Here is a 21379-nt window from a genome sequence, read left to right on the forward strand (position 1 = left end):
TCAATCATTGTAACACAGCACAGCAACTGTTGTGGCAGTCAACAACGGAAACAAAGTGCGACGTTGCAATCATTGCAGAGCCATACCGAGTCCCTCTCGATAATGGTAACTGGGTGGCGGATAGAGCAGGAATGGCGGCCATACAAGTCATGGGCAGGTATCCCATACAACAAGTGGTGGCAAGCTCATATGAAGGTTTCGTGATCGCCAAAATCAATGGAATCTTTGTATGTAGTTGCTACGCACCCCCGAGATGGACAATTGAGCAGTTCCACCAGATGCTAGATGGGCTCACCGAAGAGCTCATTGGACGGAGACCAGTCGTCATCGCAGGAGACTTCAATGCTTGGGCAGTGGATTGGGGGAGCAGATGTACCAACGCAAGAGGGTATAGCCTGCTGGAAGCTCTGGCAAAGTTGAACGTCAGTCTGGCCAACGAAGGAACCATCAGCACCTTCCGCAAAGATGGTAGGGAATCCATTATCGACGTTACTTTCTGCAGTACGTCGCTAATGGCAAATATGAACTGGACGGTGTGCGAGGAGTACACCCATAGTGACCATCAGGCGATCCGGTACAGTATCGGCGAACGAACACCGGTGGAAATGCGGAGGACGAAAGTAAGCGAGCGGAAGTGGAAGACGAAGGCATTCAATAAGGATCTCTTCATCGAAGCTCTAAGGGTAGACAACAGCGTCCCGGGCCTAAGCGCGAATGAGTTGACCGAATTATTAGCAAGGGCATGTGACACAACTATGCCGAGAAAACTGGAGCCAACGAACAGGCGGCGTCCAGCCTACTGGTGGAACGAGGAAATTAGCACCCTCCGTGCTACTTGTCTTCTAGCCAGAAGGCGTGCTCAGAGAGCAAGAACAGAAGCAGACAGAGAGGAGCGCAGGGTGGTGTTCCGAGAGGCCAGGGCTGCACTGAAACGAAAGATAAAGCTGAGCAAGTCAAATAGTTTCAAGGAGTTGTGCCGCGATGCCGATGCCAACCCCTGGGGCAACGCATACCGAGTTGCGATGGCGAAGATCAGAGGCCCAACGATGCCGGTTGAAATGTGTCACAACAAGCTGAAAGTCATCGTGGAGGGACTTTTCCCACAGCATGACCCAACGAACTGGCCACCTACACCATATGGCGAGGTAGATGAAGACAACGTTGAACAAGTCTCCAACGAGGAACTCATAGCAGCAGCGAAAGGGTTGAAAGCGAATAAAGCTCCCGGCCCGGATGGAATTCCCAACGTGGCGTTGAAGGCGGCGATCCAGACGTTCCCGGACATGTTCAGGATGGTGCTGCAGAAATGTCTGGACGATGGTCAGTTCCCTGATAGGTGGAAGGTACAAAAGCTTGTGCTGTTGCCGAAGCCCGGAAAACCGCCGGGGGATCCTGCATCGTATAGGCCAATATGCTTGCTGGATACTGTAGGAAAGCTCTTGGAGAGGATCATCCTCAACAGGCTGACGAAATGCACGGAGAGTGAACACGGATTGTCGGAGAGACAGTTTGGATTCCGGAAAGGGAGATCGACGGTGGATGCAATTCGGACAGTGATTGACAGAGCCGAGAAAGCTTCCAAACAGAAGCGGAGAGGAAATCGATACTGCGCCGTGATTACGATCGATGTCAAGAATGCATTCAATAGCGCCAGCTGGGAGGCCATCGCCAAGGCGCTCCATAGAATGAGGGTTCCAGGCTACCTCTGCAGGATTCTAAGTAGTTATTTCCAGAACCGGGTCCTTGTCTACGTGACAGACACGGGGCAGAAATCGCTTAGAATCACGGCGGGGGTTCCCCAAGGCTCCATTCTAGGTCCCACGCTGTGGAACGGAATGTACAATGGCGTGCTGACGCTCAAGCTGCCCAAAGGAGTTGAGATCGTTGGCTTTGCGGACGATGTCGTCTTGACGGTAACCGGTGAGACGCTGGAAGAAGTGGAAATGTTGGCGGCTGAGGCGATAGATACGATTGGTAACTGGATGCAAGGAGCGAAGCTGCAGATAGCCCACCACAAAACAGAAGTGATGTTGGTCAGTAACTGCAAAGCAGTGCAGCGGGCAGAAATTACCGTTGGAGAGCACACCATTGCTTCGAAGCGCATGCTTAAGTATCTGGGAGTGATGATCGACGACCGGCTAAACTTTAATAGCCACATCGAATATGCTTGCGAGAAGGCGACGAAGGTCATCAACGCAATAGCCAGAATCATGCCGAACAATTCTGGTCCAAGCAGCAGCAAGAGACGTCTTCTGGCTAGTGTTTCCTCATCAATACTAAGGTACGGAGGTCCAGCCTGGATTGAAGCGCTGAAAACGAAGCAGAACCAAAGGAAATTGAGCAGTACGTTCCGGCTCATGGCCATGCGAGTCGTGAGTGCGTACAGAACCATTTCGATGGAGGCAGTATGCGTTATCGCCGGTATGATCCCAATCGGCATCACCTTGGCGGAGGACTACGAGTGCTATATGACGAGAGAAACCAGAGGAGTACGAAAAATGGTGAGAACGGAGTCGATGGCTAAGTGGCAGCAGGAGTGGGATGCAGCAGAGAACGGTAGATGGACACACAGGCTAATACCGACTCTTTCGACCTGGGTGAACAGGAAGCATGGAGAAGCCAACTTCCACTTGACGCAGTTCCTGTCTGGTCATGGCTGCTTCAGGAAGTACCTGCATCGGTTCGGACACACAACGTCACCCTTCTGTCCGGAGTGTGGGAATGTGGAAGAATCACCAGAGCACGTGGTTTTCGAATGTCCTAGATTTGATGATGTGCGAGAGGATATGCTCGCCCTTAGCACGGAGAATGTCGTCGAAGAAATGTGTCGAGAGGAGGGCACCTTTAACGCCGTCAGCAGAGCAGTAACGCAGATCATGTCAGCGCTGCAGCGAAAATGGCGGGAAGACCAACTAGAAAGTAGTAATGTGCTCACACAAGTGCGAACTGAAAGCCGAAGCCGGGAGAACTCTCCGTCAGAGTAGGCTGTATCCACCACCAGGGATAACCGAGTAGAACGTGACGCTGGGAGATAAATGGCTCACAAATTGGAGAGACGATCAGCGAACTGGAAGCGCCAATTAGCTGAGGTAAAGTGAGGTGCGTAATGCACGGCCCCCTCCGAAGTAATACGACAAGTGGTTCCGGGGGAAAAGGGCAAGGCGTCTAAGGAGGTTTTAGTGCGGTAAGAATCCCACACACCGTGTCACCGCGACTGTGCGCCCAGTCGTCAAGCGGTGGCACGATGGCCTTTTTGAAGGTTTCCTCCTTGCCAAAAAAAAAAAAAAAAAAAAAAAAAAAAAAAAAAAAAAAAAAAAAAAAAACACACACACACACACACACACACACACACACACACACACACACACACACACAGGGCTACAAATGGTGAGTTGACAACCTAGCTCTGGTTCTCACAAGTTCCTACCTCACGCCTCCCCGTGGTGTAGCCTGGGCAATGTTGTCCTTCTGACAATAGCAAACTGAGGGGGTGCGACGCGAACACTGGCGCGGTAACCATAACACGGCGATAGAGGAAATGCTTCGTCAACCCGCAGGAGTGCCAACCGGCACATTAGGATCGACGCCAGTAAGATCCTTATTACGGCATACTGGATACGGCATGGAACTATGGACACGACACGGCACAATGGATTGGATACCACGCTACAGGGCTGACAGTCGTGCTATTCTGCTCCCTAAGTAAAGAAGGGTGACACCTTCTTGAAATGGCGAGTGGGCTAATAGTGCGGCTGCCCCCGTCCCGGTAAAACCTTGGCAGGCCTCCGGATACGTTCAAAACTCGTCACCAATTGGTGATTGGTGAGTAGTAGGCTCAGATGTAACATTCCTGACTTACGCCGATCTGGCTCTGAACACGGCCCCCATGAAGGACCGTGTCAACCCTAGCATGGCCTCCCTGCTTGCATAGATAACCATGGGATCACGATAGGAGACTACATACAACGAGTGGAGATAGCGGCCCGAAGGGGGGACCCATCAGAATGGATAAAATTGGAGAAAAAAATAAAAATGAAGAAAAAGAAAAAACCAAAAAAAATATGAAGAACGACGGCAATACGCCAGACAGTGAAAACGGAGGAGCAAACGTGTTCGCAAGGAGTGGGATATTGCAGAGATCACCAGTGTCGAACCTGGGGGTCACTGCGAGTTCCAGCAGCAGCAGTAAGTTTCAAGAAGAGCAGCCAGGCGTTGGGCTAAACCAGATATTCACACCAATATCCAGTAGTAGCAAATCCCAAGAACTGCAGCTCGGGAGAACCAAAATGACGGAGGTCAGGAGGAAGATCGATGATCTCTATGTGTTCGTGAAGGATAAAAACAACGTACACAAAGAGATCAAGCAACTTGTGACCGGTATCAAATCCGGCATAACAGTGGCAGATCGGGAATGTCAAGAGTGGAGAAAAAGGGCCGAAAATGCCGAAAAGGCTCTGCTGGAGGCCAAGGAGAGCATAAGACTGGCTCAAGCACATGAGACTCCGAAGGGACCCACAAATCCACGTCCTGAAAAGAGAGATAGGGACACGCCAGGAGATGAGGAGGAGCCCAAAAAACGCAGGGACGACGAGGAAGGCATCAAGGAGATGGGAGAAAATGGTGCGTGGCGTAAAGTCGAGAACCAGAAGGAGAGGAAGAAAAAACAGAAGGAAGATGAAGTGAGGAAGAAGGAAGAGGAAGCGAGGAGGAAGGAAGAAGAAGCGAGGAAGAAGGAAGAGAAGAAGAAGGAAGACAGGAAGAATAAGGAGAATCCTAGGCCTCGTAGGGAGAGAAGCAAGGGTGACGCTCTGGTTGTTGAGGCGAAGGACAAAACGTCCTACGCAGCACTCCTCCGGAAAGTGAGAGATGATCCGGAGTTGAAACACTTAGGCGAGAATGTGGTGAAAACCAGGCGAACCCAGAAAGGCGAGATGCTATTCGAGCTGAAAAGGGACCCTACGGTTAAGAGCTCAGCTTTTAAGGAGCTCGTCGAAAAATCTCTTGGCGAGACGGCGAACGTAAGAGCCTTATCCCAGGAGTCAGTGGTCGAGTGCAGGGATCTGGACGAGATCACAACAGAAGACGAGTTGAAAAGTGCGCTAAAGGTGCAATGCAACCTGGGAGACGTACCGATGGCAATTCGGTTGAGAAAGGCGTATGGTGGCACGCAGACGGCGTCGATACGACTTTCTTCGGACGCAGCTAACGAGCTGCTGAAGACTGGCCGAATCAAGGTTGGGTGGTCAGTGTGCCCGTTGAAAGCTATTCCTCGGGTATCTAAGAAAATGGAGAGATGCTACAAATGCATGGGCTTCGGTCACCAGGCGAGACACTGCAAAGGCCCTGACAGATCTGATCTGTGCAGGAAATGCGGAGAGAAGGGGCACGTTGCAAAAGACTGTACAAAGCAACCGAGGTGCATGCTCTGCAAAAAGGAGGACGGAAATGGCCATGTGACGGGAAGTTTCAGGTGCCCTGAGTTCAAGAAGGCGATGGTGGGCCAGCAATAATGAAGGTAACCCAAATAAATCTCAATCATTGTAACACAGCACAGCAACTGTTGTGGCAGTCAACAACGGAAACAAAGTGCGACGTTGCAATCATTGCAGAGCCATACCGAGTCCCTCTCGATAATGGTAACTGGGTGGCGGATAGAGCAGGAATGGCGGCCATACAAGTCATGGGCAGGTATCCCATACAACAAGTGGTGGCAAGCTCATATGAAGGTTTCGTGATCGCCAAAATCAATGGAATCTTTGTATGTAGTTGCTACGCACCCCCGAGATGGACAATTGAGCAGTTCCACCAGATGCTAGATGGGCTCACCGAAGAGCTCATTGGACGGAGACCAGTCGTCATCGCAGGAGACTTCAATGCTTGGGCAGTGGATTGGGGGAGCAGATGTACCAACGCAAGAGGGTATAGCCTGCTGGAAGCTCTGGCAAAGTTGAACGTCAGTCTGGCCAACGAAGGAACCATCAGCACCTTCCGCAAAGATGGTAGGGAATCCATTATCGACGTTACTTTCTGCAGTACGTCGCTAATGGCAAATATGAACTGGACGGTGTGCGAGGAGTACACCCATAGTGACCATCAGGCGATCCGGTACAGTATCGGCGAACGAACACCGGTGGAAATGCGGAGGACGAAAGTAAGCGAGCGGAAGTGGAAGACGAAGGCATTCAATAAGGATCTCTTCATCGAAGCTCTAAGGGTAGACAACAGCGTCCCGGGCCTAAGCGCGAATGAGTTGACCGAATTATTAGCAAGGGCATGTGACACAACTATGCCGAGAAAACTGGAGCCAACGAACAGGCGGCGTCCAGCCTACTGGTGGAACGAGGAAATTAGCACCCTCCGTGCTACTTGTCTTCTAGCCAGAAGGCGTGCTCAGAGAGCAAGAACAGAAGCAGACAGAGAGGAGCGCAGGGTGGTGTTCCGAGAGGCCAGGGCTGCACTGAAACGAAAGATAAAGCTGAGCAAGTCAAATAGTTTCAAGGAGTTGTGCCGCGATGCCGATGCCAACCCCTGGGGCAACGCATACCGAGTTGCGATGGCGAAGATCAGAGGCCCAACGATGCCGGTTGAAATGTGTCACAACAAGCTGAAAGTCATCGTGGAGGGACTTTTCCCACAGCATGACCCAACGAACTGGCCACCTACACCATATGGCGAGGTAGATGAAGACAACGTTGAACAAGTCTCCAACGAGGAACTCATAGCAGCAGCGAAAGGGTTGAAAGCGAATAAAGCTCCCGGCCCGGATGGAATTCCCAACGTGGCGTTGAAGGCGGCGATCCAGACGTTCCCGGACATGTTCAGGATGGTGCTGCAGAAATGTCTGGACGATGGTCAGTTCCCTGATAGGTGGAAGGTACAAAAGCTTGTGCTGTTGCCGAAGCCCGGAAAACCGCCGGGGGATCCTGCATCGTATAGGCCAATATGCTTGCTGGATACTGTAGGAAAGCTCTTGGAGAGGATCATCCTCAACAGGCTGACGAAATGCACGGAGAGTGAACACGGATTGTCGGAGAGACAGTTTGGATTCCGGAAAGGGAGATCGACGGTGGATGCAATTCGGACAGTGATTGACAGAGCCGAGAAAGCTTCCAAACAGAAGCGGAGAGGAAATCGATACTGCGCCGTGATTACGATCGATGTCAAGAATGCATTCAATAGCGCCAGCTGGGAGGCCATCGCCAAGGCGCTCCATAGAATGAGGGTTCCAGGCTACCTCTGCAGGATTCTAAGTAGTTATTTCCAGAACCGGGTCCTTGTCTACGTGACAGACACGGGGCAGAAATCGCTTAGAATCACGGCGGGGGTTCCCCAAGGCTCCATTCTAGGTCCTACGCTGTGGAACGGAATGTACAATGGCGTGCTGACGCTCAAGCTGCCCAAAGGAGTTGAGATCGTTGGCTTTGCGGACGATGTTGTCTTGACGGTAACCGGTGAGACGCTGGAAGAAGTGGAAATGTTGGCGGCTGAGGCGATAGATACGATTGGTAACTGGATGCAAGGAGCGAAGCTGCAGATAGCCCACCACAAAACAGAAGTGATGTTGGTCAGTAACTGCAAAGCAGTGCAGCGGGCAGAAATTACCGTTGGAGAGCACACCATTGCTTCGAAGCGCATGCTTAAGTATCTGGGAGTGATGATCGACGACCGGCTAAACTTTAATAGCCACATCGAATATGCTTGCGAGAAGGCGACGAAGGTCATCAACGCAATAGCCAGAATCATGCCGAACAATTCTGGTCCAAGCAGCAGCAAGAGACGTCTTCTGGCTAGTGTTTCCTCATCAATACTAAGGTACGGAGGTCCAGCCTGGATTGAAGCGCTGAAAACGAAGCAGAACCAAAGGAAATTGAGCAGTACGTTCCGGCTCATGGCCATGCGAGTCGTGAGTGCGTACAGAACCATTTCGATGGAGGCAGTATGCGTTATCGCCGGTATGATCCCAATCGGCATCACCTTGGCGGAGGACTACGAGTGCTATATGACGAGAGAAACCAGAGGAGTACGAAAAATGGTGAGAACGGAGTCGATGGCTAAGTGGCAGCAGGAGTGGGATGCAGCAGAGAACGGTAGATGGACACACAGGCTAATACCGACTCTTTCGACCTGGGTGAACAGGAAGCATGGAGAAGCCAACTTCCACTTGACGCAGTTCCTGTCTGGTCATGGCTGCTTCAGGAAGTACCTGCATCGGTTCGGACACACAACGTCACCCTTCTGTCCGGAGTGTGGGAATGTGGAAGAATCACCAGAGCACGTGGTTTTCGAATGTCCTAGATTTGATGATGTGCGAGAGGATATGCTCGCCCTTAGCACGGAGAATGTCGTCGAAGAAATGTGTCGAGAGGAGGGCACCTTTAACGCCGTCAGCAGAGCAGTAACGCAGATCATGTCAGCGCTGCAGCGAAAATGGCGGGAAGACCAACTAGAAAGTAGTAATGTGCTCACACAAGTGCGAACTGAAAGCCGAAGCCGGGAGAACTCTCCGTCAGAGTAGGCTGTATCCACCACCAGGGATAACCGAGTAGAACGTGACGCTGGGAGATAAATGGCTCACAAATTGGAGAGACGATCAGCGAACTGGAAGCGCCAATTAGCTGAGGTAAAGTGAGGTGCGTAATGCACGGCCCCCTCCGAAGTAATACGACAAGTGGTTCCGGGGGAAAAGGGCAAGGCGTCTAAGGAGGTTTTAGTGCGGTAAGAATCCCACACACCGTGTCACCGCGACTGTGCGCCCAGTCGTCAAGCGGTGGCACGATGGCCTTTTTGAAGGTTTCCTCCTTGCCAAAAAAAAAAAAAAAAAAAAAAAAAAAAAAAAAAAAAAAAAAAAAAAACACACACACACACACTATGGACACGACACGGCACAATGGATTGGATACCACGCTACAGGGCTGACAGTCGTGCTATTCTGCTCCCTAAGTAAAGAAGGGTGACACCTTCTTGAAATGGCGAGTGGCAGACCTCCGGATACGTTTGCAGGCCTTCGGATACGTTTGCAGGCCTCCGGATACGTTCAAAACTCGTCACCAATTGGTGATTGGTGAGTAGTAGGTTCAGATGTAACATTCCTGACTTACGCCGATCTGGCTCTGAACACGGCCCCCATGAAGGACCGTGTCAACCCTAGCATGGCCTCCCTGCTTGCATAGATAACCATGGGATCACGATAGGAGACTACATACAACGAGTGGAGATAGCGGCCCGGAGGGGGGACCCATCAGAATGGAGAAAATCGGAGAAAAAACAAAAAAGATGAAAATGAAAAAACCAAAAAAAATATGAAGGACGACGGCAAGACGCCAGATAGTGAAAACGGAGGAGCGAACGTGTTCGCAAGAACTACTACCACCGAGCGTTTAAACAGCAGCAGCGGAGCGACGCGCAGCGTGGATGATTTTCGATCAGCGTGTGCGGGCGGTCTTCGTTGGTGTATGCTTATGTGAGGGTCGGCACTCAGCTGAACACACGATGATAGATGAGCGGTGTAAATGCGGAGGCAGATGCTGACACTCGATGACGATGATCCGTGTGCAGGTATGCGTTACCACGCACCGAAAACACACTTTCTTCTCAGAAAAAAACAACTCACTTTTAGTTAATTGTTTAACTTGAAAGTCTATGTCAGGTAACACTAAGCGAGAAAAACTAATAATTTAAATCAAGCGAATAGCGAGAAAACTTCCAAAATAGCGGAGCGCGAACTAAGTCGACCGTACTTCTTGCTATGACGCAGTGGAGTGTAGTCTACGTTGGTTGACGAAATAAATAAATAGCTAAATAACATGCTATCATGACAAACTTCATCAATTTCATTATAGTGTTGTGTGTGGAATGAATTTTAGGCATTATAACCATTATCATTTTATGGTGCTCGACTTGCCTAATTCATGATCAAATTTTCAAAACTCTATAATACATTCTTTAAAGCAAATTTGCATGTGATACCTCAGAAAAAAATCAAACAAGAGTTAAGTTGGGCGACCCTGGCGTAGTGGTTAGCATCCATACCTCTCACGACAAAGTCAAGAGTTCAAATCTCACCCCCGGACAAGTCACGAATCACCCAAGAGCGTTAAATAAAAAAAGAGTTAAGTTATGGTATTGTAGAGATAACCAATGCTCAAATAACAAAAATGCTCATTAAACTTTATTTTATAATATAACAAAATTGGAAACACTACCATAAATTACCGACTATATATGCTATATTTGGAAACACTACCATAAATTACCGACTATGTAAAATGTTATGTTTTTTTTCAGATGTTTTGCAGAACCAACAAATGTTTACAAAGTTCAAAATTTGTACTAATAGTTGATCTGCTACGATTTGGTCAATTTTTAAGTTACTTTTGTGTCCATTTAAGAAAAGTAAGCATTTTTGAAAAGCTTTCAAATAAACATAAATTTATAAATCTTAAAAACGAACTTTTTTTCTGTTATTTATGTTTTTAACCTTTCAGTACTCACAGTACAAAGTGCAACACAACAAAAAACTACTGATTTGAAACTCGCTCAACGTGAAACTCAAATAAATTTAATACCAATATCCAATAGACCAGGTTTCATACGGTGCGCTCAAGGAGAAAATAACATACTGTTGTAGTGTTGTATTTTACACAACGCGCGAGTGCTTGTGCTATAAAAGTTGGCGCGAGTACTAAAAGGTTAACAGTTTTTTCATTTCTGTCGAAAACTTGTGTTTTTTTCAGTGTTTTTTTTTTTTTTCTAAAAAGCAATTCGACTGGTAAATAAATTTAAAAATGGGATGTGATCCTATATTCGGACAGTATATAGTGTAATAGCAGGAGCATCGATTGACACTGATAGCTCGACTTTGTTTACCTTTGTTACATTCGACGTAATGAAAATTTGCTCTTGAAACATACTGCTCAATATGTGAACATACTAAATAAGTGGATTACATACATTTTTACCAATTTAATTGTCAAAAGATGTGGTTTAGAGACGATGCTCGTCTTGTCCCATATGGCCATGTTACCCCACTTTTCTCTATACATTGTGTGTGGCTTGGAGTGTTGGAACTATTCAGTTGTTTGAAAATAACTCTTTTTCACTGAAATTGGTGGCATGAAGAGACGATTTGCATTATGTGGCAAAACTGCCCTATTTTCCTCTGTATACAATAACGACACACTCACTTGAGTTGAAAGTAAAACCTCAGCTACCATCATACCAAAGTAACGAATACTTACTTGTAATATCTCAGTGTCAGGAACAGTTACCAATTTGGGTTTGGAAACAAACAGAAACTTATTATCACCATCTGGTTCATAGTATACAACAGAGCACTGGAATTGAAACATAAATTACCTATTAGAAATAAAATCGAACTACCTAATTGATTTCTCTTTAACTAATTATGTTAATTAACTCCATGCGTAAAGTTAACGATAACGATTTACATAGTTAAAAATGCTTAGCGACAAATATCAGATTTAAAGTTTTCATTTTATACGATAGATGAGGAGATGAAGGTATAAAGTTGATAGTTCCGTTAGAGTACGGCAGTGTGAAAATTGAAAGCGAGCAAAGGTCAATTTTGAGAAAGGCACGAATCGAGTTAATCATCTCCTTTACCAAACTCCCCTGTTGGGGTGATTTAAAATGTAATATCTCAGGAACTATGCATTTTACATCTTGTTGTTAACAGTTTCATGTGTAAAAAATGATGGGGAACACGATGATGCCATCAAGATGAAAATTAAAATTCAATCATCTAAAAAAAAAGTGTTTTATGTTTTCATAAGCGAATTAAAAATATATAGCAACATTAAAAAAAACACATGCAAAACTGGTCTACTTTGACATGTTTTAACTTTGTTCTCTTATGATCAATTGAACTGACACCTTCGCCGAAAAATACAAATATGATCAATTTTGTGATTACCAAATATAAAATCTGTTGAAACACCTGCCTTAAAGTGAGACACTAGGTAGGGAACATGCATAAATGACGTTGATTTGATGGGGAGGGGGAGGGGTTTTAGAACCCATGTTCGCAGAATACGAGAAAGAAGGGGTCTAAAACTGACGGAGATGAACTAGCCTACGGATAAAAATCTCCTAAAAAAGAAAAAAAAAAAGAAAATATGCTACGTCATTTATGGATGGTCTCTAAAATTGTTCGAAATAATAATAGTTTTTTATTTGAAATTTTTTGCACTGATGCATTTTATTATAGGGTACTAACTGAACCCCGTGCGAGCGTGCTACGCTTGCAACTAAATGAACGAAAATTTAATAGAATAGTTATGCAGAAATTTCTGTTTCATTTGTATGGGAGCCCCGCCTTACAGAGGGGGAGGGGTCTCGAACCATCATAAGAACCTTTCCCGGCCTCAAAAACCCCTGCATACAATTTTTTTTTTCACTGATTTGTTTTCCGTCAATTTGTTTTCCGTGCTGAACACCAATGTTACCGACGCCAGGGAGGCAGCTCCCATACCTGGACCCTACATATCGACCTATCAACTCATGAACCGGGGACCAACGGCTTTACTTCCCTTCCGAAGGAAAGCGTGATCAGAAATTTTATTTTTTTTATTGGGTATCAAGCTGGAGCTGCGTGACAGCTTATTTTTCAAGACTTGACCCATTTGAATAAATTTTGCTTCTATCTTTGACAATACAGCAGAAGGACTAGCCTATGTTGGCCGCTTGAACACTGGATTCCGTATGTATTGTTTCAAGATAGTTATAGAAAAAATGCTGTGACGTGTGCGCGTAGATACATCCGCGTAGTAAACCGATTGAATAAGTAAATCCGTTTCGAACGAAATATCTAAATTATGTAAGTTACGAAAACCACGCGAATTCCGAAAGCCGTGCGAGACAACCGAAGCGAGAAAAAAGGCTTATTATCATTTAAAGAGTGCCACCAAAATAAATGTGATAGCCTATGTTAGCAAGTTGATTAATTTTAGTTTCCTCCCTAAATATTCTACTTATTTTACTGTTGAGCTTTGTTTCAATTTAGTTATTTTACCGCACGTATCAATCATTTCAAGATTTCGCGACCGTACCGAAGAAATTCTATACTACAGAAGCTCAAAAGCGTTTGACAAGCTCTACCGAATTGCGTATCACTTCTGCGTAAGCTCCATAGACGTAGGCGCGTTAAATCCGACAGTCGGCAAAGGTTTAACCTGTACCAACACCGCTTAAGGAACGACCTCGAGTCAGTAAAACCGTTTAGAGCTAAACATCTAAATTACGTAAGATACGAAAATCGCGCAAATTGTGAACGCCACGCGAAACAACCGTAGAGAAAAAAAAACAACTTATTATCACTTAAAGAGTGCCACCAAAATAAATGTGATAGCCTCTGTTGGCAAGTTGATTAATTTTGGTTTCCTCCCTAAATATTCTACTTATTTTACTGTTGAGCTTTGTTTCAATTTAGTTATTTTACCGCACGTATCAATCATTTCAAGATTTCGCGACCGTACCGAACAAATTCTATACTACAGAGGCTCAAAAAAACTTTTGGTGAACTCTACCGCATTCCGAATCACTTCTGCGTAAGCTCCGTAGACGTAGGCGCGTTGATTCCGACAGCCGCGAAAAGTTAAACATGCATCAATACCACATAAGGACCCGAGTAAATGATTATACCAGATTATCAAGTTCTGATACCCGGTTATCAAGATTTGATAACCAAACATGTTATCATTAAGGTTGAATAAACAGCCAACATAACAAATATCATAACAAAAAAATACTCCTTGGATATCACATAAATAACTGATTTAGTTATCATTGAAAACATTTTGATAACAAATCATGTGATCCATGCGAATTTTTTCAACAAATTTCAAATAATTTTATCGATATGGTATAACAGCCTTATAGTACGTTCAGACTACAGATATATAACATGTTATAGTGCTATCTTGATGGTGGTTTCTGTGTTGCAATTATTTGACAACCGTTATAACATGTTATAACTCTCCAGTCTGTATTATAACATGTTATAGCGCTATCTTGATGGTGCTTTCTGTGTTGCAATTATTTGACAACCGTTATAACATGTTATAACTCGCCAGTCTGGCCGGCGTTTATATGATTGGCAGTGTTTTTATTTCTTACCATGCGGATAATATTGGAAGTTTTGAACTAACCTTGCATCATTTCATTTTCTTTCATGATAACAACTGATAAAAAAAATTTGTCGAGGTTCATAACTAAATTAGTTATGTGATAACAACTGAAAACAAAATGATATCTGGAATAACAAAACTTGTTTTCAGGATGATATCAGGTTGTTATTTTACTCTGCTCGGGGAAAGATCGATTTTACGTATGGTTTAGTTCATAGATTAACATTGACTGCTGTTTACAAATGTAAGTACTTGAACACTAAGAAATAAGTTACCTCAATTGCTTTAACCGCATATATAAGAGATTTCGCGTATTGAGAGAATTATATAGTAATCGAGTACAACAAACTCAGGGGAATACAATACCTCCAAAAGTTTAAAATCTATAAATTGTCACATACCTCTACTTTTACTTATTTCCTAAACTATTCCTTTCCTTGTTAATCTGCTAAATGCTATTGGTCTGCCTGCGTTTTCTTTATAAAGTTCAAGACTAAATAAGAAGATTTATTCTACAACTTTAAAGGTTAGTTGCCTCCCTAAGCGGACCCTCCGCATCCTAATTCTTTTGTTAATCTACTTAATATCATTAGACTTTCTGAAGTTTCTTATTTAAGTTCATTTGATGATTATTATATCTCATTAGTCTAATTTAATAAATTATTAAAAGCTCTAATTCACCTAATCAAGCATAACCCATGCTTTATTAAGTACCTGCACTGCTTGTAATCTAAAATTAAACGTTTTTCAAGTACTTTTGATTTTGACCTATACCTATTTATTATATCTTAGTTCGACCCAGGTAACACCTTCATGTGACTAAAATGTTTCATTTTGAAGTTAGTGTCCTAGCTGATTTTTAAATTATATAGGGTATATGCTCCAACTATGCCAAATAAAAATGAAGCACATATAAGATTAGTTACAATACCATGCACAAAAATGATGTTTAACATTGTTTCCTGAGTAATACTTCAATGAAAACAACAATGAAAGCTTGTCACGCAAATAGAAGGAGCACCGTTGGGCACTTTCTGAAATATTTCAATAGTATAATTTCCTTGCAAACCCAAATAAATCTATCTGCGTAAAAATAAATAGAATAAGAGTGATTTGCGGCAAAACCCGCCAGTATCAAACCCAACGCCAGTGCCTATACGTAAGCGTACTACGACGCGGCTCTCAATTAAAGGAGTAACAAGTGTGATACTATCACTTCAGGCTAGAACTTTGGTTCTCTTATGCAATGGTTCATCAGAGAGGGGAAGCTCAGTAAACCTCATCGCATGCTCATGACGCTATTCTGCCACGGCATGAGCCAACGATGCCGGACCTAAACCAACCGTTTCCAACGCTCCACTATGAAGCATAACATTAGGCCCGGCCACCAACGTCCAGGTTAAAAACTAGCCAAGGGAAGGGAAGGCGTGATCAGAAATGTTATGCCTCAAAACATCCCGGCGGCGCCGACTGGGATTGAACCCAGGCCTGCTGGAGTGAGCATACAAATTTTCACGCCGATCGGTTCAGTAGTTTCCGAGTCTGTAAGGGTCAGACAGAATTCATTTTTATGTATTAAAAGTGGTAGGGCAAGATGGGTACGCTAGTACATGTATTAATTTATTTGTCAAAATCAACAGACAGGCTTGTTATTTCCTCACAAATTGAGCGCAAAGAGCCAACTTTAGAGCTTATCAAATTGAGGAGAACGATTGCACAGCCTTATGAAAACACATTCACATGTTGTGCTTTGGTACAAAAATCAAAGTGAATGTTCAGCTTCTTACGTGCAGTTTTGAACACAGGTACATTTTATACAATGGACTCGAGTGTATCGATGAGCACAAGTGTATTCGTGATGTTTGTACACGGGTAAATTGCGCACGGGTTTGACCACGGAGCAAAATTATACAATTATAAAATAACAAAAAAAACGCGGCAGGTCGTACGATGAATCTATCCCTAGCAAAGTCTGAGATCAAACTGAAATCTAAATTTGATGTTGTGATTTCGCTGATAATGATTTCTCAGGTTGCTGTCGTTTTGGTTGTTTTAACGGTTAAAATATCAAAATTGAGAGCAAAAAAATCTTTCTGTGACATCACATTGAAAACTATTTCTGCTATCAATGAGAGCAAACTGAAAACCAAATTTGATATCCATTTTTCCTGTTGATAACAAAACAAGTATTCAATTTGATGTTATGCTAAGGCAATGAAAACAAACCAGCAACAACATATTTCTGGAGCAAATGTACAGCAAAATGAAAACAAAATTAGGTATCAAATTTGTCAATTGCCTAAACTGAAATCAAATTATGATTTCAGTTTGATGTTGATATCAAAACTTGATTTCAATTTGCTGTCATTTTGATGCTGTACTTTGCTCGGGTAGTGACCATCAGGCATGCGTCTTGACCACTCGTCTATTTTAAAGCGTGGATAATGCAAATTTTTCGTTCCATTTGGGGTCCCAAACAATTGTGCAAAATTTGGGGACGATTGGTTGTAACCCGGCTTTCCGCATTGCGTTTGAAATTTGTATGGAAATTAGTATGGAAAAACCTACTTTTTTGTATCTTTATTGCTAGGGACCACAATTTTGCACAAATACGTTAGGGTAGCCCAGGAAGTGCCTAACAACTTTGCTCAAAAATGTATGGTGCCAGAATGCCCCTCAAAAAAGTTATAGCTGGTCAAAGATCATTGTTTCGAATTAAATGCTAAAAATCTTTTTTTTTCTGCCAACACTGCCGGTGTACCAATGAAAGTCAGACTCCAAACTTAAATAATTTCGAAGTTAATTATTTTATTGTTTTGGTATATTCAGATCAAATATTCAAAAACAATAGATCTATCTCATATGCGTAGTCAGAGGGGGGTGGGGGGTCACTCATATCAATAGAAGTAAAGTTTCAAACTGAAATAACTTCGGAGTTTCTTATTTTATCGATTTGGTATGTTCAGATGAATTATTGAAAAACAATTTTTCAATCTCATAGGCAGATTAAGAGATGGTGTTTGTGAGCTTGTCAAGCTGGTATGTTCAGATGTATTCAAAAATATGTGCTCCATTTAATAGGCGTAGTTATATATGGGGGGCTTACTGTATGCTTTCCGGCCCTCATTTATATCAATGAAAGTAAAGATAAGGACTGAAATAACTTCGGAGTTTCCCATCCCTCGAGTTGTTCGGATTTGTTATTCAAACAAATTTGTATAAAATCATAGGAGCAGTTGTAAAGCGAGTACCGTAAAACGGGGTATCTTTGATAATGCGGGTAACTTTGATAGTATAATATAAAGATTAAATTTACTCGCTGCGCTTTTTCCAAATGAAGCATTGATTCCATATTGTAGCTTAGGGTATTTCCGTTGATATCGTATATAGTTTTTACATAGTATGTGTTACATATTTTATAAACATATTAAAACACAATTTTCGTGTTTTTCGCCTCTTTGAAAAAGCACTCAAACTATCACTTATGAAATGTTTTTCTGAAATAGCAATCACAAATTTAATGTTGTCATATTATTGCTTATGAAGTTTTCTGATTATATACTCATTCAAAATTTCATATTTAAAGAACTAAATTGTATGAGTTTCACTCATTTTTTTTCTACATTCATCGAGCATTATCAAAGTAACCCCAAATCAAAATTCTGAAGTTCGGTCACAAAACTAAAAAAATTGTGCAAATGCTTTAATTTTCGTTCAACATATTACTAACGAATTAACTCTTGGATCCTCAGTACTTGTTTTAAAAATATAAAATGTGAAAAGCATTCATTGCTGTAAAAAATATTTAGAATATACTTTAAAAAACTATCAATGTTACCCAGTTTTACGGTACTACCATTCTCTTCCCTACTCTTTTGGTGCAATATACAATGTCAGATATATTCACACAAATGTCATTGGATCGTAATGATTATATTTCATTTTATTATATTCTACGATTTCTCAGGCTACTCTTTTCGATGCTGTTCTATCTCTTGAAGCAAATATTGCTGTTGAACTCATTGTATCGCATTGAAATAATATGTATCATTACTCAACTCGTTTGCCGGTTTTTGCATGGAGCCGGTCGAAATTTCGAAAAGGAATCAGCATTGTTAGAAGTGATGTTTGGCTTGAGAACACAACTGAAACGTAGCCCACTTAAAGTTAGCCCAACAAGCGAAATCCGACTGTAGCTGAGACGAAACTGGTGAAGACAGTTTTCGTTTTCTCTTGTTTTTGGTTCTTGACGTACGACTACTTCTGTGTTTTCTATATGCGGGTTGCCCGAATGGCAGTTTAATATTTCAAACAAAAGCTTTGTATAGAAATTTTCCAGCTGCTAATAATTCAAACAACATCTCCTCACTAACAAATGAACAGACAAGTGGTTATTAAATATTTACACTACAACAATTTTCGTTTTAAAAAATGCATACAGTAAGCTACTGCCCCACAGTCTTCACGAAAACATGTACCATGTGAGCTTGTGTATACAAATCAAAGCGAATGTTTGGCTTGAACATGCGTACAATCTTGTTCTCAGGTAACTTTCACGCAATACACTCGGGTGTAGGTACCGGTGTTGTGCACAAGTTGATACACGAGTACACGGAGCAAAATAAGTATTTATAATATAATTAAAATAAAAACTGATGGAGACTAGGCTCGAACTAAAAACCTTGCTATCATCATCATCAAAGCCTGTGACTTTGACTACTTGAGTATTAAAATACACGGGTAAACGAACAGGTTAAAAGCATATAAGAAGCGCTCATAGTAGGTAGCAGTCTCACATACTAGAAGAAGCGCATGAATTAAAACTTTTCCATTGTACTTGAGTACAAACATTTATACAAATGGGCTTGTAAATCCTCTGAGAACAAGTGAGTACATAAGCTTGCTTGTACATCGCACACATGTACCGTGAAGACGCTGCCCCACCTTACCCTACAATTGATTTTAACTGAACAAAATCATTTACAAATTTTCTCGGATTATTATAATTTTTTATATGGGATGTACTTCAGTTTTTAAAACATCGACTGCCATAATATATATTTATAGACAATTAGGCAGTAACATGTAGTTTACTAGTAAAACTGTAAATTTGATTGATACTTTTTGCAAGGAACATACAAATAATAATTGTTGAAAAGTGCTCTGTTAGCAATGTAAATATTTCGGTCACGCATAAATTTGAAGAAGATACCTATTACGTGATTCGCTATCAGCAAGGATTAAATCTCCATGAAAAAAACCGTACGATGCACGTGACAGCCATAAAACACCGTTCTATTGTTATTGTGAGACTAAGATATGTCAAAACACTTACCGTTTTATCTCCTGCAGTTATATGTGGAAATTCTACCATTAGGTAAAGAAATTCAGAATCCCGTTTTTCTCTTTCGTTGATCACCTCGACTTCTCTGAAGGTTAGTCGATCTAGCCAATCCACCTGCAAAAAAAGAATCTTATAAGGAAACAAAACCATAAACTTTGACAGAGAGTTCCTTTTCGACCTAAATTATGTAGTTAAACGGAGCAAATTTTGAATGGACTGCTTAAGTTGTTTCTATCGACTTAAAAAGTTGTTTCTATCGACTTAAAAAGTTGTTTCTATCGACTTACGTAATGTAACACCAGGTTAGAAGGGAAGGGGCCCTTTCAGGAGGCAAGATACCGTTGAAATGCAGCGTTATCCTACCCCCTGCAATTTATTTACTTTCTGCCGTGCTCTAGAGGTACCATGGGAAGCAGTACATTAATAGTGGTAAATTCCCATTGTTATCAACTTTTAATGCCAGTCCCTTGGTCGACGCTATATGGACACTGTACGAACTTAAACCAGAACCAAATTGATTGACTTCTGACGAAACCTGTTGACTGTTGTACACATAGGCAAACTTTGGAAAAACAAGTCCGAGGATAAACTGATTGGAGTTTACTACCATACGCGTAGGCGATAGTGATGGGTACAGCTGGAAAGACGCACACTTTCTGCTTTCAATCAAATAATATTTTGACGATGAATTTAGCACTACATTCTTTTAGCATAAGTACTTATATTTATTTTGAAATTTTATAATTATATATTTTTAAATTTTATGCATAAAAAAACGTCATTCTTTCCAATAAAACACTGATCTAATTTTCAAAGCTTAGAACCTGAGGCTGATTTTGCTATTACGTGAGCTTCTTTTGTTGGAATCGGAATACAAATTACAAAATTGTCAGTCATAAGATTAAGGTTAAGACACCAACTCCCTTAAAAGTAGTTCGTAAGATGGAATCAGAATTTAAAAAACGAACATTCAGAGTCTCTACTCAAAGTTGGAAACAAAGTCGTTGGAATGTTATTCCCTGCATTTGAAATTGGCCAAAGAATTCACAATTGAATTTCCACTGTTTTTGACTAAAGTAAAAGTATTGAAAAAATTCTATGAAAAAAAGTTACATAACAACAAACTGAGGTCACTACAATACTACTTGAATTACACAACACAACAGAGGGACCAGAAATCACACAGCTCAGTTAACATAGCTGTGGTTCAATCCGTCGAAGGTTTTGTGGTAAATCGCTCGACGCAGCAGTTCTCAGAAGAACAATTGACACTTATCAACAAGGGATTAGGATATGCGATCTCCTCAAAACCTGGAAGAGACCATCGTTGACATGGAGACTGCAATCACTCACACACTTCCTATTCAATTACACGAGACTGCCAGGTATATTATTTCAGAGACAATACAAAACGGAAAGGGACATTCACTTAGTAAAACCGAAAAAAAGGAAATTCAAATTCTCAAAGAACTAAAAACAAAGCCGGTATTCTATACAAAAGCGGACAAATGTTTTTTTTTTCCTTTGGTTTGTTTTTTTCCGTCGATATTGTTTTCCGTGCTGAGCACCAATGCTACCGACGTGCCAGGAAGGCAGCTCCCACACCTGGACCCTACCTATCGACCCATCAACTCATGAACCGGGGACCAACGGCTTTACTTCCCATCCGAAGGAAGGCGTGATCAGATATGTTATGCCTCAGAACATCCCGGCGGCGCCGACTGGGATTGAACCTAGGCCTGCTGGAGTGAGAGGTAATCACGCTTACCACTACACCACCGGCGCCGTTGAAAAAGCGGACAAATGTAATGCAGTAGTGATTTTGGACAAAGACAGGGTAGCGATCACTGCTGTCAGAAATAGTGATTTTAGTGACCATCTTGAATGAAAA

At 42.6% G+C, this 21379-nt stretch overlaps 1 protein-coding gene across 1 annotated transcript in view; it reads right to left on the reverse strand.

Annotated features, from left to right (window-relative positions):
* The window catches only part of LOC135714892 (phosphatidylinositol 3-kinase catalytic subunit type 3-like), an 82077-nt gene that overhangs the window by 43172 nt on the left and 17526 nt on the right, over nucleotides 1–21379 (reverse strand). Inside the window, exons 2-3 of the mRNA XM_065238304.1 lie at nucleotides 19480–19602; nucleotides 11238–11333 (exon numbers count right to left, since the gene is read on the reverse strand). Of these exons, the coding sequence (XP_065094376.1) occupies nucleotides 11238–11333; nucleotides 19480–19602 (219 nt within the window). The remainder of the gene's footprint in view (nucleotides 1–11237; nucleotides 11334–19479; nucleotides 19603–21379) is intronic.

Source organism: Ochlerotatus camptorhynchus, unplaced genomic scaffold, assembly GCF_037179485.1.
Source record: "Ochlerotatus camptorhynchus isolate MF236.1 unplaced genomic scaffold, CSIRO-AGI_Acam_v1.1 ptg000756l, whole genome shotgun sequence".
Taxonomy (NCBI): Eukaryota; Metazoa; Arthropoda; class Insecta; order Diptera; family Culicidae; genus Ochlerotatus; species Ochlerotatus camptorhynchus.